A 16,273-nucleotide genomic window follows, 5' to 3' on the forward strand; every position below is an offset into this window, starting at 1 on the left:
ACAAATTGAAAAACAAATAATAAAAAGAGAAAGAAAAGGAGAAAATCCCCAACTTTTCTATATTAAAAATTGCCTGAAAACACTTTGCTCCCTTTGCAGACCATGTTAGTGATGGAGTATATTGGTTCCTCCATATGGGTGCTGCTGTTAAGCACTGAAACCATGCACAGTTGCCCATCCCAGGCCATGCAGCATCTCCTTATGTTGCAAAATGGATCTTGTGGTGATGGCAATCTATAGTTTCCTCTGCTGCACCTTGTTCAAGATTCCTGTCATCAGGAGATAGCAGAGTGTTGCTTGTATGTTGTGCTTGTATTCTCAAGCTGACCTTCTCAACCCCTGATGGGTTTGTATGCAGTGCCAGGGTTAGTAAAGTGCATCAACAGTGAACAGTTTGCTGTGGAGTTTCTCAGTGTTAGTAGCAAAGTAAACAGTTGTGTGATTTGTCACATGTTTAGGACTAGATGCTGTGAAATGTTGCCCTGATCTGGACTCAAGTATAGTTACCCTGAAAGGAGAGACATATGGTAATGTTCTTCCCCATGCTTGGTTCTCTTCAGCTGTTCTGTCACCTGTACCTTAGCTGCCATCAGACTGTTCTTGATCGAGGCTCTAATGACTTCAAGGGGGAAGTTGTAGTGCGTGGCTCAAGCGTTTTCAGATGCTGTTTGTCTTCAATCACATATTTGTCAAGGTTGATGTGCTTTGTTTGTGGCCTCCATGATAAGCCTGCCTATTCATGTCGTGCAGAAGCGAGAACAGAAGAAAGAGCTGGGGCAGGTAAATGGATTGGTGGACAAATCTGGGAAAAGGACCACCTCCCCCACCAGTGACGCAGACCTGTTGGACAGGTCTAGCAGCAGCATCAGGGCTAATGCGCATGCCAGGATCTTGGAAAGGAGAGCAAGCCGGCCTGGCACTCCCACATCCAATGCCAGCACCGAGACCCCCAACTCAGAGCAGAATGATGTCGATGAGGACATAATTGACGTGGATGATGACTCTGCCATTGCAGAAATGGACTGTGGGCAGCCCCAGCTGAAGCGACCCTTTGAGCTTCTTATTGCTGCTGCCATGGAAAGGAACCCAACGCAGTTCCAGCTGCCGAATGAACTGACCTGCACCACAGCACTTCCAGGTGAGCAGGGCCTTGTCTGCTGTTAGTGAAAATGTCTGCAGTTGCGTCCTGCTGCCATCTTTCCTCTTTTCCCTCCTGACTCTGTGACAGTTGTGGCTCCAGTGGTGCGTGCTGGTGAAAGCAGAGGTACCTCTGGCTGTCCTCCAGCTGCCTAGCAGCAGGTGCCTTTCAAATCTGTGGGGACATTGCAACTACACACCATGTCCATGAGGACTTGTGATAGATGCTTGTTGTTCTCACCTTGGTCTAGATCATCAATATGAAAAAACTCAGTTGTCAAAATACTTGATTTTTGATTTATGATGCAATAATAGTAACAAAGTAGTGACTAAATGTGTAGGGTGTCACTGAAATTACTAAGTGTGAAATATATCTGCCTTTAAAGACAGTCTCTGTCATTTAAGGCTAGATTTAGTGGTTGATAGAGGTTCCTTAAGCAGCAATCTTTGACTTTTCTGAGATGATTATATGTATCTACCAGAAGGCAGACCTCTGCTATGTGGATAACACAAAGCTTTTTAAAATTTTCTTTTCAGGTACTAGTAAGAGGAGGAGAAAGGAAGAAACCACAGGAAAGAATGTCAAGAAAGCACAACACGAGTTAGACCACAATGGTTTGGTTCCCTTGCCAGTGAAGGTCTGCTTCACATGCAACAGGTACTTGTTCTTCCAGGGAAGCTGTTCAATGTAGCTGCAGCCTTCACAAGAGCAAAGTTCTTGCTGAAAAAAGTACATTGCTTGTTTCCTTTTCCATTCTCCTTCATTACTTACTTAAAATCCTCTAAACAAATGGGAAAATATTCATCTTTGCTAAATAACACGTGTTTAACTACAGCAAGTGTAGGTCCAGCTGTACATTCTGAAATGTAGCCTGAAGATTGACAAGATTGAGCCATCTTGTCTTCAATGTTTTTCTGCAAAGAAATATTCTAAAGTGATGGTGGCTTAGTAAATGGTGATGTTTGTTTATGGTTTGTGAAGGAAGTGTGTGAGAAGGTGACCTTTAGGAAATAAAAATCTACTGAGAGATTTATAAGCCCAAGGCAAATAGGAATATTGTGCTGAAATTGTAAATCTGAAAACCAGTACAAAATACGGATGGGTTTTGTAAAACTGCATAAAAAAATGCATAGATCAACCCCAATTCAAAATGTCAGTGAAAATGAAACGTTTATTTCAGAAACTCAGTCAGAGTGAATTTCTTGATGTGGAATGGGGATTCAGGTGGACTTTTGTGGAGAACAACTGATGACTTTGTCAAGAACAAAGGCTTTTTTAAAGCCTGGGGATTGAGATGTAGTTGTTTTTCTGGAGTTTGAGACTTGTTCTGAGAACACCTTGTTGATGTACATGTCCCAGCGACACTCATGATTCCTCTAAGGAAACTTGTAATTACCTAAATCTGAGATTTCCTTTTGATCTCTGAATTTTGCTTCAAATAAAGGTTTTTCTCTCGAGTGGATCTTAAAGAAGGTCTATACAGATCAAGTTACAAATCAGAAATCCTACTTTTTGGTGCAAACAACAGTGTAGAGGATAAACTGAAGTGGTCAGCCAAGCTTGCCTGAATGTTCTACTTTACTCTGTACAGGGAATAAGACTTGGTTTTCTCTTCTCAGGAGTTGCAGAGTGGCACCTCTAATCCAGTGTGATTATTGCCCACTCCTGTTCCACATGGATTGTCTGGAGCCACCGCTTACTGCCATGCCTCTGGGTAGATGGATGTGCCCAAATCACATAGAACACGTGGTGGTAAGCAGGACTGACTATGATTGCAGTATGGTAACCGGATGCTGGAGTGGAACCTGGCAGGTCCATTAAAGGACAAGGCACAACAAATGTAAAACAGCTTCTGAGCTCTTATTGCTCCCTGTAACGCTTGTAAAGCTCCTGCTGCAAGCAACACACTCTCCAAAGGAATATGATGCTGCTCTCTGCAATAAGATATAAAGATGGGGGAACTCCTTCCTGTAACTGAAGCTGACAGCTCAGATTGTGGCTCACTGACAGCTTGTCTAGCTTTTGACTGGACTCTTTAAGATCTAGATGAGCTTCCAGAACTGGGATACAAAGCAGCACAGTGCTACAAATAGGGGAAGTAATTCTTTGCATGCTTAACCCAAAAAAGCTTCATTCCAAGAGGGAGTTTTCATTTTTGGAAAAGCAATGTACTTGAGACTTAAATACTCAGGAAACAGGGGGCTGAAACAAAGAGCTTTTTCCCAGACAAACTGCTTCTGAGAGCATTGATACTGCTTAGTCGGCCTCTAAATGCTTTTGTATTCATCTCCAGCAATGTGCCCTTTAACAGAAATGGTTAGTGCTGCAGGAAACAAATAGTCTAAAGCTGAGCTGATGCTGTACTGCCAGTGCTCCGAGGCATTATGAAAGTCTTAGGGTGCCTTAGAGTGACCTGCAGATCCCTAACTCCTGTGGCATTATCTGATCACCCAGCTGAACCAGAAGAACTTGACCCTGAGTAATCGGTGCCGAGTATTTGACCGGTTCCAGGACACCATCTCTCAGCATGTTGTCAAAGTGGATTTCTTAAACCGAATCCATAAGAAACACCCTCCGAATCGCAGAGTTCTTCAGTCAGTGAAGAGGAAAGGTCTGAAGGTATGTGTAACAAGTAGTGGTGGGTGAAGACCCCTGTGTATGTGGTTTAGTTTAGAAGGGAAACCAGTGTACTCCTTGGGGCAGGAGGAAGAAGACAGTCTGAATAATTGTGTTGGTGAGAGATCTGAGAGTCAACACTCACTACCTGTAGGATTTAAGAAGATCTCTTTCCTTCAACTATAAGGCTCAATTATTGTAAATAAGCACTTAAATCTAGCACAAGCATAGAACGTACAACACAAAACTTCCTGAAGGTGGCCCTGCAGTCGGATTTGAGGCTCTGTTTGTTGTCAGGATGCCTGAAAACTGCCATACAGACTTCCCTTGACTGTTTTTTTCTTGACTTCTCTTATGCTGTAGCCACCATGTTGTACCAAAGTCATGCCTGACCTAAGGGAATAAAACCTATTAATTTCAGCATGGCTACATCAATTTAAAGTACTCAGTCCTTGATACTTCTAATGTATCTGCAGGGTTCCTTTGGGTGAGAAAACATCAAATGCAAAGTTTAGTGCTGATCAGGCACTTGGTTTAACTAGTCATTCTTGAGTAATTGTTCTCATGTGTGATCTTCTTTCTCCACAATGTAGGTTCCTGATGCTATAAAGTCCCAATACCGGCTTCCACCCCCGTTACTCGCGCCTGCAGCAATTAGAGATGGCGAGCTGATCTGTAACGGGATCCCTGAGGAACCCTTGCAGAAGCACCTTTTGAACACTGAGCACTTAGCCAGCCAGACAGAACAACAGGAGGTAAATTAAGTCAAATGCTTGGACTCTGTGTGTGTAGTTGCTTTGGTACAAAGATCCCCTTCCACTTCAGTCATGATGGAACAGTTGTCTAGGAAACCAATCTCAAGCTCGTGTGTGAAGGTGATAGCTTGTCTTGTCTCTGACACCCTTGTGCATTAAAACTTCACTTTGACTTTCCAGGTGAGATGTAAAATTCCTCATTTGACACTCAGGGAAGTGGTGCTATAGTCCTCTGGCCTTAAGAATGGAGTCGAGGGCTTTCTGTCTAGAAGTCATCTTTATTTCGTGACTGAAGGGAAATACTTTGCACTTTGATTATGTAAGGCTGCTCTCTGACACGCTTATTTATAAGTTAATGTCCCATTTCTGGGCCACTTTTTATTGCGGATGGAATTGGACATGTAAATCAAGGTCAAATGAGTGTTTAAATCTTGTATGAAACTTCTGGCCAGATTCCACAGTGTAAGGGCATGTTAAGTTGCAGTCAGTGGAGAAATCAAGTCCTTCTTTTAGTGCAGAAAAGGTTATTTTATGTGGCAGGTGCATATCCACCATGGAGCTTAAAACTTAGAATAAATCTTTTGCTCTTCCTCCACTTTATGTAAAAGTGCTCTCCACCCCAGCTTTCTACTCCCTATATCTGAGGTAGAGCAGCATTTCTTTCCGACATGCTGTAGAGTGAGTTGGAGGGTTGTGTTTGGCTAGAAGCCCAAATTAGTGAAAAGTGTGTTTGTAACCTGAAGCTGAAGAGTTGCAGCATTTAACAAGAGACGAGAAGGAGGAGTTTGGAAGTGAGGAAATGCTGCCTTCTCCCTCCTTAAATCTCTGCCCCTCTCTGTCCTACCTCCAGCGTAGAGATAAACAGTACATAATTTTGGTTGCACTTCCATACCTCTGGACAAAATTTTCTCCTAATTGTAGATGAACTCCAGAGCAGATGCTGTAGTTCCACATTGCATCTGAGCAGTCAGCAGCTGGATTTCCTCGAGCTGGGTGAATGATGGAGGAACTGTAGAGGTTTGGAGCACTGCTGCCTCCAGAGCTAACCTGCACTTTTTTCTCCCTTCCAGTGGCTCTGTAGTGTTGTTGCGCTCCAGTGCAGCATATTGAAACATTTATCTGCTAAGCAGATGACTTCGCTTTGGGACTCTGAACAAACAGAGAAGGCTGATATTAAGCCTGTTATTGTGGCAGATGGCTCACTCGCCAACCCTTACCAGGCAGCTGACAAGGCACCCACACCTTCCCTCTATTCCATGTCATCCTGCACCTCAGGGATTACCACCCAGAATTCCTTGAGCTCCTCGCAATCCCAGCAGACTTTGTCACAGGAAGATGTTAACTGCAGCTCTTGTATAGATAAATCCAAGAAGGCGTCTTCTTGCGGGACTTCCAACGGGCCGACAGCCTCTGACATTAAAGTGAACGGGCCTCATTTCTACGGCGTTTCATCCGAATCCTCAGCACAGTTGACTGACTCCCAGAGGCTCACGGGCTCTGGGAACACAATACCTGTTTTGTCTCATCGGCAAACGTGGCCTCGGCCCCTCACGCCCCCAGCGAGTTGCGGACTTCTGAATCACACCATTGGAGCCATCGTCAAAACAGAGAACGTAGCAGGACCTGTTTCTTGTGCACAAAGGGGATCTGCGCCGGTCACGAGTTTGCCTACGTCCATATCGAGCTCCTGTGGCAGCCTGGAGACCACCAGCACTTTGCAAAGGAAGAATGTGCAGACGCAGGTCGGGCCGCCGCTGACGGCAGAGCTGCGGGCCGGGGGCTCCCCGCTCAGTGCCACCCGGGCTCTCACCCCTCCCCAGGCTGCAGGAGATGGCATCTCAGCTGTTGGGTCCACAAACAGATTCTGTTCACCAGCACCACCTTCAGGTACGTGCTGAGCCACTGACCTTGGCCCTGGGGGTGAGAAAAGCTCAGGCTAAACCTCATTCAAAATCTCAAGGCTGTAGCAGTGTGTTCTTGTTTGACTGGGAATTGGGCTTTCTGTGGAGAGCCAGCTGAAGTTTCTCAGGTCTCTTCTGTCTTAGGTCTCTTTATGGGAGCCATGGAATGTATTTTTGCTGGCTGTCTCTATTTGAGGGGGGATCTCTGTCCTGACAAGCAGGATAGTAGGTCAGTTGAATTCTTGAAAGCAACAGTAGCTTTATATCACTTGGCTCCTGCCTCGCTGTTTCAACAGCTGCTGCTTTAAAACCCCAGTGCTGCTGTAAAACCACTGGTTTGTTTCAAATGGCCATTTGGATTGCAAGGTAGTCAGTCCTTCTCACAAGAGCAGCTCTCTGGGATCTAATCCAGAGTAACTGTTCAGGCAGTGGTTGTGTCCCCTACTGCAGGTGTTATTGGAGTCTTCATGTGCACAGCCTTGATGTTGGAGAAATGTGGGCTTGGGAAGCTGTAGTCTGCTTAGGATCTGTTGGTCTGACACAGGGTAGTTATGGACTTGGATATGCCAGAGATCCTGAGTTGTACCCAAAAAACTTGTTAAATAATAGCAAGGTATACAAGAGAGTGTATATAACCATTTTTAGTGTAGAAACATAAAGTCAGAGATGTTGATAGATGCTGGAGTAACTGCCCACAGCTCAAATTTTGCTAGAATAAACGTTCACATATGGCATTCTCTTCCTTTTCCCTCTCCCCATGCCAGCTCAAGACTCAAACCAGCAAACCCTTTATGCAGGTTGGGTGGGAGCAGTCACTGAAAAGCACATGAGAGATCTGTGTGTCACTTCCCATGCAGTTCCAACCTGCTCAGTGTCAGGCTTGTGTGGAGTGGCTCAGGTCTGGTGGTTGTAAAGCAACAGAGCAACATATTTTTATAATCCTTTCTAAAATTCCTCAATGAGTAACTTCTAAGCTTTGCCTCGCCTTTGGAAGCAGTCCTCAGGGTACTTGGCCTCCTTCTGAATAAACTTGGTTACTCTGAGGCTGCTGATTTGACCATGCCCTGCTTAGAAATGCAAGGCTGGGAGAAGTTCTGGTAGAGGAAATGAGACTGTATTATAGAAAACTTCGTGCTTGTGGTTTGAAGAGCGCTTCAAACCCTACATAATTTTGCAGTTACTTAAGATGTTAAATAATTGCATCTGGTGCAAAGCTTGTGTTCTACAAAATCATTACTTGCTGTACTGTCTCTCGGGAAAGGTGTAAACATTTAAATTTTCCATCTAACACGATGGATTATATATTTATAATAAAAATTGTGGTGCGGAAATTTTGCTGCTGAGTACAAAAATGCAAATTGCTCATGACTTTTTGCCATAAATTTCAGTAGTTGTAAGCAAACCAGCTCAAGAAGATCTGGTATTGACAACACATTACAGGGGTTTTGTTTCCTGGCATTTGCCATTGCCTCTTTCAGTTGCATGGTCACTTCCAAGGCAGGAGGATTTTATTTTGTAAATAATAGAATCTGCTTATGACTGTCATATTCCTTCTGGACAGTGATGTGCACCCCAGACTTTATAGCAGTGTAGAAATAAAACCAGGGCAGTTGTGCTTTTTATTCATGTTAAAATGTAGACAATCTTCTTGGCAAATGTCTCTTAGGTTTAATAAATTCTTCAAGCTCCTGGGGAGTTGGTGCTCATCTTTCCAGTGTCACCACAGGGAGTAGGAGATTAAATGTATAGCTCAAAAATTCCTCCAGCAGCTGGAGACGAGGCAGAAGTCACATTTGGCTCTGTGTTGGAGGCACACAGAAGTCTTTCTATGAGCAGAAGAAAGCTCCTGGCCTCTAGTTCAGGCCTTTTTCAAAGCATGACTATGAGCAAAATGAGTCATTTTGGAGCAGTTTGGCAGCCAAGGGCAGCCTGAGGGCTGGGTGCATGTCTGCTGAACGTCACAGTGACATCTCTCCATCACCTCTCTCTGTAGATGGTAAGGTCAGTCCCAGCACCTTATCCATAGGAAGCGCTTTAACTCTACCCTCATCACTCACTTCAAACTCTGCAGCTATGTTGGACTTCACTGGTTCCCTGAAAGCGTTTATGGACGGGGGTGAGTATTTAATTCATCATCAGTCTCTGCTAGCCCTGTGTGTTTGCTTCCCTAAAGCATTCCATCCCTGCTTGAGGGAAAGTTCCAGAGATAAAGAAGGGTTGTAGTCAGGTGAGGGAGGGGCTGGGTGTACATTACCTTAAATATGTCACATGCTTCCCTGCTCCTAGTGTTGCCAAGGCAGCAAGGCCAATGAAAGTGTTTCTGCCTGAAGCTTTTCTGGGGAGGAATCACAACTGGGCTGCTTTCCAGGTGGAATTCACATGCAGAAACCTGCAGCCCTGCCATGTTGTGGTGCTAGCTGCAATCCAGAGCTGCTCCTGGCAGATGTGATGTCCAGCAGCAATAGATCATGTAGTAGAGCAGTCACCTGAGTGGTGATGCTCCAGTGGGTCTGTTAGTTTTATAATTTCTGCTTCTGTCAGTCTCCTAGACTGGCCTGGTTTTTATTTCCTTTTGTTGCATTTGGCAAGAGATGGCAAATGTTAGCAGAGTGCCTTCAGGAGCAGATTACTGAGCCTGCAGGAGCTTCAAAGGGGGTTGCAGGTCTCTGTGATGCAGGGCTGGACTTTCTAACCAGGTAGCAGAGCTTCAGAGGAAGGACCCAATATGCTGTCCAAAGGAGTGCAATGGCCATCTCTACTGACCTGTTGATTCTGGGCCAAAGCAGCAGATTTTCAGCTTTTATCAACCCTAGTTCCCTCAAACCTCTGTTTGCTGCCTCAGCTCTCCAGCTGTGGCTGGCACTGTCCTCACACTCTGTTCACAGGAAGTGATGTGAAATAATAGCTCACCTATGTGTAGGAGTCTTGATATTGCAGAATTGGTCAAGTCTTTGCTGTTGAAGCAAACAGCAGGTTTGAAAGTGGGACAGCTAAATCCGCTGCAGCTCAGATTGCACTCTTTCCCTGAATAACTTACTAATTGCTTTTTGTTTATTAACAGAGATTGAGATAAATATGCTGGATGAGCAGCTGATCAAGTTTCTGGCCTTGCAGAGAATACATCAGCTCTTTCCTCCTAAAGCTCAGTCTCTAGCGAGCAGTGTCAATTCCCATCAGCAGTCTCCTGTGGGAAACCACATTGAAGGTAAGAGCAGCCCTAGAATAGCTGGGTTATGTTGAGCTGTAGATTTGCTACTGCCTATTCTTTGAAGGAGATTTCCCTCTTCTTCTGGTATCTGATGCTGCCTTTCACTTTTCTTTCTTCTCATCCCCCTGCTCTGGATATCCACTGACCAGAAACTCCATCAGGATCCTCTACTTAATTATTTACAAATTTGAGCAATGTGAATACTTATAGTACCTTCAGACTTCTGCTGGAAATGTGTAGTGAAGTTGTGTTTTATTCATCTTAGAATTAGCCGTAGATGAGAAGGTTCATCTCAGGTGCTTGGTGGCTTTTCTTTGCACTTTTACCTTTGAGATGGGCAAGAGAAATCTGTGAATTCCTGCTCTGTCTTTCTGGAGGAGTTGCTTGTGATAAAAGCACAAGAACAGGAGGAACTGGAGCACAGAATATATGTGTGACATTGTCATTGCCTGTTCAGAATGTCAGTATCAAGCTGAAACCACCACAAATGCCAGTAATGGAAAACAGCTGGAGTTTCTCTTGGAAATCTCCAGATTCCTGAGTTTGGCTTTGTTTGTTACCACTGGTATCACCTAAAGCTGCAGGGTGAACATGTTCCTCTGCATGCCCCAGTCAGTTTAATCTGCTTTCAAACACTAACTGGAGAGCCTTGCTGTGGAAGCAGTTCTCTGCTCCCCCTCTGCCAGGCCTGAGGGGGTAAATATCCCAGATAAGATCTTTGGAAGTCAGTCAGTAATCTTTTTCTGAAGCTCTGTGCTTGCCTACTTTAGCATCACAGCATTCCCTAAATGCTTTGTCAGTCTTCTTGTGATGGCTGCAGCAGGACACAGCAGCAGGCTGTGGTGTGAGCTGCCTTCCTGGTCTGGAATTCTTCAGCAGTCTGCCTTTCTCAAGGCAGAATGGTTCTGTCTTAACCCATCACCCTTTTTGGGCAGGAATGATGCATCCAACTGGCTGCTTAGCATTGCTGATGAAATGTTAGATCCAAAGCCCTTAGTGAGCCCTGCAGAGCCAGGCAGCTGAAAGGATTCATGCAGGGCAGCCAGGCAGAGGTGGAACTTGTGATGCCACTTGGTGTGGCCACTATTACTGATGTAGGTACCTCTGCAGTCTTTCATAATCCTCATGTTCTGTTCTTTGATTTCACCCTCTTGGGGTAACGCCATCCTGCAGATAAAGGTATCAGGAGAGGCTTAAACTCTATGTATAAGGGGTTTTCCTCCAAAAGACAGTGCTGAAATCGTGGTTAGGCCAGTGTAGCCCAATCGAGTTCAATATCTGTTCCACAGAAGATTTTCTGTCCAGTTAACATGGGCATGTGAGTGTGTGATTTGAACTTGGAGCTGCTCTGGAGGCTCAGCCTTGGACCAGCCATTGTCAAGTGTGCCACAGGGACTGACCTGAGGGTAAAAGAGTCCACTCAGTTAATCATCCTGTCCTGGGAGCTGGGTTTGTCCCTGCCAAGCCCCATTCAGCCCAGGTGTTTTTCATGCAGCTTCACTGGAAATGAAATCACCGCTGAGAAGCTGGTGAATTCACCAGCACCAATTCTTTTTAAGTGACACTTTGGGAGCAAAGACTGATCTCTTTGATTACCCAGAGTAGAAGAGATTAAGAAAGAAGCCAGGGGTAGAAGGCTTGTGTGTTCCTCAGCGTGGCTCCATTGTGCACACTCAGTGCTAATGCTCCCCATTTGCATGGCTTGTGTGGGTTATGAGAAAGCAATTTTCTCTGACTGGAAAAAAGAGGATTAATGCACACACATTCCTAGAGGGTTGGGAACTGGTGCTTAGGCCAAAGCTAACTGCATCCTCCTTAGGTTCTGTGCTTTCTGAGCTAGGGACACTGGGGTCAAGCAGCTTTCCCAGCTGATAACATTGTTCAAGTAATTTCTTTTTATCTTGCAGCGCAAAGAAAGGAAGTGCAAGCCCGGGCGGTGTTCTATCCCCTGATGGGCTTGGGGGGTGCAGTCAATATGTGCTATCGAACCCTCTACATTGGGACAGGTAAGTTGCTTTTTCCTGCCCTGACCTTTCAGAATCAGGGTGGTTCTCCCTGAACCCTCCCTAAGGTCTTTGCCAAGTGGGTGTCAAAGGAAACCGACTCACTGTGGCCACTTGTACTGGGAATCTGTGTGGGTGGCAGCTCTGTCACCTGCTGTCACAACTAGAACAGCTGTCTTGGAGTTTGAATGCCTGACTGATGGAGAGGAAAGTTATGGTTTGCTTGCAGGTTTTGTTTCTTGTTGCTTAGATTCTTCTGGTGCTCTGGGTAGACCCAGGAGCAGTGAAATGCTCTTCAACCTTTGTGGAGCTGCTGGCTCCCTTCCCCCACTGAAACTTTGTTGGTGGCTTATCGAAGCATTATTCATGCAGTCCTGGGAGCAGGACAAAAGCAGTTGCTCCCCTGTTGTTTTGCTAATTGAAGTTTAATTCTGTCTGTTGTTCTCTGGTGCCTGACAGTTTGGTGTTTTTTCCCCAATACAAACTGAGCCTGTTTTGTCCTCCCCCATGACAGGAGCTGATATGGATGTGTGCCTTACAAGCTATGGTCACTGTAACTATGTGTCTGGCAAACATGCCTGCATATTCTATGATGAGGTGAGTGCCTGAGTGATTTTTTTTTCATTATTATTATTTTTTTTAAATTTTTGGTGTGCATGGCAATGGGAGTTGGAGATGCAGGCAGCAGGTTGTCTTTGTGTGGTGCTCCTTTTGTGGACTACAAAGTAAGAGCTGTTTTTTACTCCAGTGGAGGCTGTGTCAGCATTTTCTGTCAAACCCTTTTCTTAAGCACAGAGCTCTGCCAGCACGATTTCTCTGACTGCCTGTGGGCAAGGACTAGCCACAAGTCAGCACTGTCACTACTGGTGTCTAGGGAAAGAAAAGGACATAGATGTGATCTGATACTTTTTGATCTGAATGTGTTGTTAATAAAAGCTAAACTTTATGTGTCAACATCGAACCTCAGCTGGAACAAACCAAGGAACTACTCTGAGTCCCTTGTTTTCAAGTGTGATGGGGGAGCAAAGCATTCATAGCATCTGCAGTTCTCTATAAATTATGTATTTAGCTAAAACTTCAGTTAAGCTCACAGCATAAACAGAAACCTACAGTTTCTACTTAGCTACAGCCCAGAGATTAGTTTGTTCTTGAAGTAAACAGACCAGCAGGCCTGCTAGTAACAGCACTGCTGGAGATGTCTCTTAGCATGGAAACAGTCTTTGAAGCAAGATCGAGTCTTTTATATCACCATTTGTCAACCAGTTCCAGAGCAGGATCCAGGATTAACCCACAGCCAGCTTTGGCCATTGCTCCAGTGCCCTGCAAGCTACCAAACACACTCAGTAATGGGATTCTGACCATAAATCTGTGTGGAAGCATCTCTTCACAGTGGTCAGTCATAAATCAGGCTCCAGGCACTGGCCTTTGAACCTCCTGTGGCTGTGGTCACTCTGGAGAGGGAGAATTCCCATTCCTGGAGCTCTCTCTGCAGGTTCTCCTTCTGCAGTCTCGCAGGTTACTTCAAAACCTACTCCCATGTGCACATGGAGTTTTTATAACTTGATTAAAGCCTTGTAGTGCCTGAGGGATGAGGTCTTGAGCTCTCAGATGATTTCTGAGAGCTAACCTGAAATCTTCTCTGCTCTGTCAACATCCTGCACAAAGCTCAGCTGAGCGTGATGCTGCTTGTGTAACGCTGCATGTCACGGTAATGTCTGCTGGCATTTCAGCCTGCACAGGGCCTGTGAATCCCAGACTGCCTCTGTCCTGAGGCTGCTGCAGCACATGGCATCCCTCTTGCCATCTTGTGCTTGCTTTCCAAAGCTCATCTCTTCCTGCTAGGCACAGGTCTCGAGCCAAGCTTGCATCAGGTGTGCCTGTAAAATGCTCGCTTTTGCGAGCATCAGCTTGAATATCCTATTCCCAAAAGATGTGTTGGTTCAAGTGCAGTAGGTAAAACCCACTTTGCTTTGGCCCTCCTTCTCTGCCAGAAAGCAGCTCCTGCTGGTTATTCTGTGAGCTGTGGGATCAGGTTGGTGGTCTCTGAAGCTGGAGGATATTTACCACCTATTATTTGACTACTACTGGCAACAAGGAAAAGGGGTTGTCTTTCAGTGCTCCAAAGAGGTGTGTATGGGCAGAAGCACTTCTGACTGACAGAAGGTGGGGTTAGATTGGATATTAGGAAGAAATGTTTCCCTGTGGGGCTGGTGAGGCCCTGGGACAAGCTGCACAGAGGAGCTGTTGCTGCCCCAATCCAAGGCCAGGTTGGATGGGGCTTAGAGCAACCTGGTCCAGTGGAACGTGTCCCTGCCCATGGCACGGGGCTGAAACAAGATGGTCTTTAAGGTTCCTTCCAACCCAAACCATTCTATAACTTCATATCTTGATTCCCTCCTCTTCCCTTTCTTTTCAGAATACGAAGCATTACGAGCTGTTGAACTACAGTGAGCATGGGACGACTGTGGACAATGTCCTGTATTCATGTGACTTCTCGGAGAAGTTGACACCCACTCCTCCCAGCAGTATTGTTGCCAAAGTGCAGAGTGTGATAAGTGAGTGTTGTACCACCACCACAGGGAGTTAATTGAGAGGAGGCAGGAGCAGGTGGAAACCAATTCCTTGTTGATGCCCCTTGTTCTGCACAGGCTGGTCCACCCCTTGCACAAAGGGGAGCCTTTCCACAGCCCTCAGCTGGGGTTACACAAGACCTTCCTCCACAGCCTGGGGAGCTCTGTGCTCTGACCTAAACCCTACTCCAGCCTCCAGTGCAGGAGTTACCAAGCTCCAGTCCCGATGAGCAGCCAGTTTGGAGCAGGTCTGAGGCATTTCCCCATGCATGTCCTCCCTTCCCAGGCTGTGAGATGGTCTGGGCTGTGCTGCAGGCATTCTGTCCCTGCATGGCTCACTCCTGCTCTCCACCTGATCAGCTTCATCTTCTTGGGCTGCCAAAATAGATATGTAAATGCCTCAACCTCTCCAGGGCTGTGAGGAGATTCCCATTTCCCTTTGATCAGCTGCTCACTGCAGACTGAAATCCCTCATGGCTGGAGGATCTTACCCATGAATCACCTCAGCAGTAACCCCTGTTGATGAAAACAAGCTGCTACTGACCTGCCCAAACCTTACCATTTTTTTTTTATTCTTTTCCAGAACAACATAAAAGCAGAAAACAGGAAGAGGAGGCGCATGAAGAAGCTGCTGTGATGAATTCACAGGCACAAGGGCAGCATCGAAAACCCTGTAACTGCAAAGCCAGCAGCTCCAGTTTGATCGGGGGCAGCGGGGCTGGCTGGGAGGGCACGGCCCTGCTCCACCACGGCAGTTACATCAAGCTGGGCTGCCTGCAGTTCGTTTTCAGCATCACCGAGTTTGCGACCAAACAGCCCAAGGGGGACACTGCCTTAGTACAAGATATGGACTTGGAGGAGAAGCTTTCTCTGAAACCCCACCAGGTGCCCGTGCTGCGGTCCAACTCAGTTCCCTAGGAATTTTTAGGAAAAGAGCTTTTTGGAGTAAGGAAAACGCCCTCAGACTCTTTACAATGCAAAAATGTACAAACCGAGGTGGGATTTTTCTGTGTCGGCCCAGAGACTGTTCACACGCCGTTTGCATGAAATGAAGAACGTTTAACTTTTTTTAATTTTTCTTTTTTGCTCAAGTTTTAGGGGCATTTGCACATATATTTGTACTATACATTTCATTTTAAAAGGAAAACTGCAGTGAGAGCAGGACGCGTCAGAGCGAGGGGTGACCGCTGTCTGACTCGAGGACTCTCTCTGACAGATAGTTCCCATGCAGTTGTAAAATAATCAGAAACTTGTTCTATTTTGTGCCAGTGACAATAGTTTTATATTAAAAGAGAAATACAGTTTTCATACAGCAAATCTATACAATATCATTGTTTTATTTAATGTAAAGAAGCGCTCTTCTTCCCACAGTTATTTTTCCCATCCCTCCCTGCTATGGTTGCACTACAAGTAGCTACTGTGTATTATAGGCAGTGAGAAATGAGTTCTTTTCCTGGTGTCCATCCTATTTTTTATTTCAGATAAGGAAAAGTGTTGGATTCTGTGTAAATACATCAGTGATGGCATTTTTCAATGTTTTAAAGCTGTGTACAGTGCTACATGTGGTATGACGTTCCTCAAATTGTCTATTGTAGCAGATCCTTTGTCGTAACCTGTCTGTCTCTTTTGTTTCTCTGCCACCTCCCCGCAGCAGAACAGCTAGTTCCACTGTACATAGTAATTGTAACGTTTTAGACTTTACAGAAACTTTCCTGTATTCTGTATATAAAAAAAAAATACTTCACATTCTGTTTTCTCGATTGTCTGTCTTCACTCGTGTCACCACAACCTGGAGCTTCCCCAGAGTGTCTGACTGCAGAGGAGCCTGAGCTGGGAGCCAAGGCTGGGGTGGGATGGAAGGACCCTGGTGTCCTGCCTGGGATGTGGGAGGACGCTGGTGGGAAGAGGGTGAGGACTGGAAGGTGATGGAATCATGGAATTGGTTGAGGTAGGAGGGACTCTGGAAGGTCCAACCCCTGCAAAGGGCTAGGACGTCTTCAACTCATTGTGGCCCAACCTCACCTCAAGTGTTTCCAGTTCTGGGCCCCTCAAGACAGGAGCGACATAGTCTGAAAGTGTCCT

General features: G+C 45.7%; 1 protein-coding gene across 1 annotated transcript in view; it reads left to right on the top strand.

The window, feature by feature from the left end:
- The window catches only part of PHF12 (PHD finger protein 12), a 31,734-nt gene extending 15,799 nt beyond the window's left edge, over window positions 1-15,935 (top strand). The window contains exons 4-15 of the mRNA XM_030287834.4: window positions 751-1,138; window positions 1,675-1,795; window positions 2,758-2,890; window positions 3,593-3,757; window positions 4,348-4,509; window positions 5,580-6,396; window positions 8,404-8,526; window positions 9,472-9,615; window positions 11,526-11,624; window positions 12,136-12,218; window positions 14,038-14,176; window positions 14,775-15,935. Coding sequence (XP_030143694.4) covers window positions 751-1,138; window positions 1,675-1,795; window positions 2,758-2,890; window positions 3,593-3,757; window positions 4,348-4,509; window positions 5,580-6,396; window positions 8,404-8,526; window positions 9,472-9,615; window positions 11,526-11,624; window positions 12,136-12,218; window positions 14,038-14,176; window positions 14,775-15,109 — 2,709 coding nt within the window. The 3' untranslated portion in view covers window positions 15,110-15,935. The remainder of the gene's footprint in view (window positions 1-750; window positions 1,139-1,674; window positions 1,796-2,757; window positions 2,891-3,592; window positions 3,758-4,347; window positions 4,510-5,579; window positions 6,397-8,403; window positions 8,527-9,471; window positions 9,616-11,525; window positions 11,625-12,135; window positions 12,219-14,037; window positions 14,177-14,774) is intronic.
- The last annotated feature ends 338 nt before the right edge of the window (window positions 15,936-16,273 follow it).

This window comes from Taeniopygia guttata, chromosome 19 (genome assembly GCF_048771995.1).
Source record: "Taeniopygia guttata chromosome 19, bTaeGut7.mat, whole genome shotgun sequence".
In the NCBI taxonomy this organism is placed as follows: domain Eukaryota; kingdom Metazoa; phylum Chordata; class Aves; order Passeriformes; family Estrildidae; genus Taeniopygia; species Taeniopygia guttata.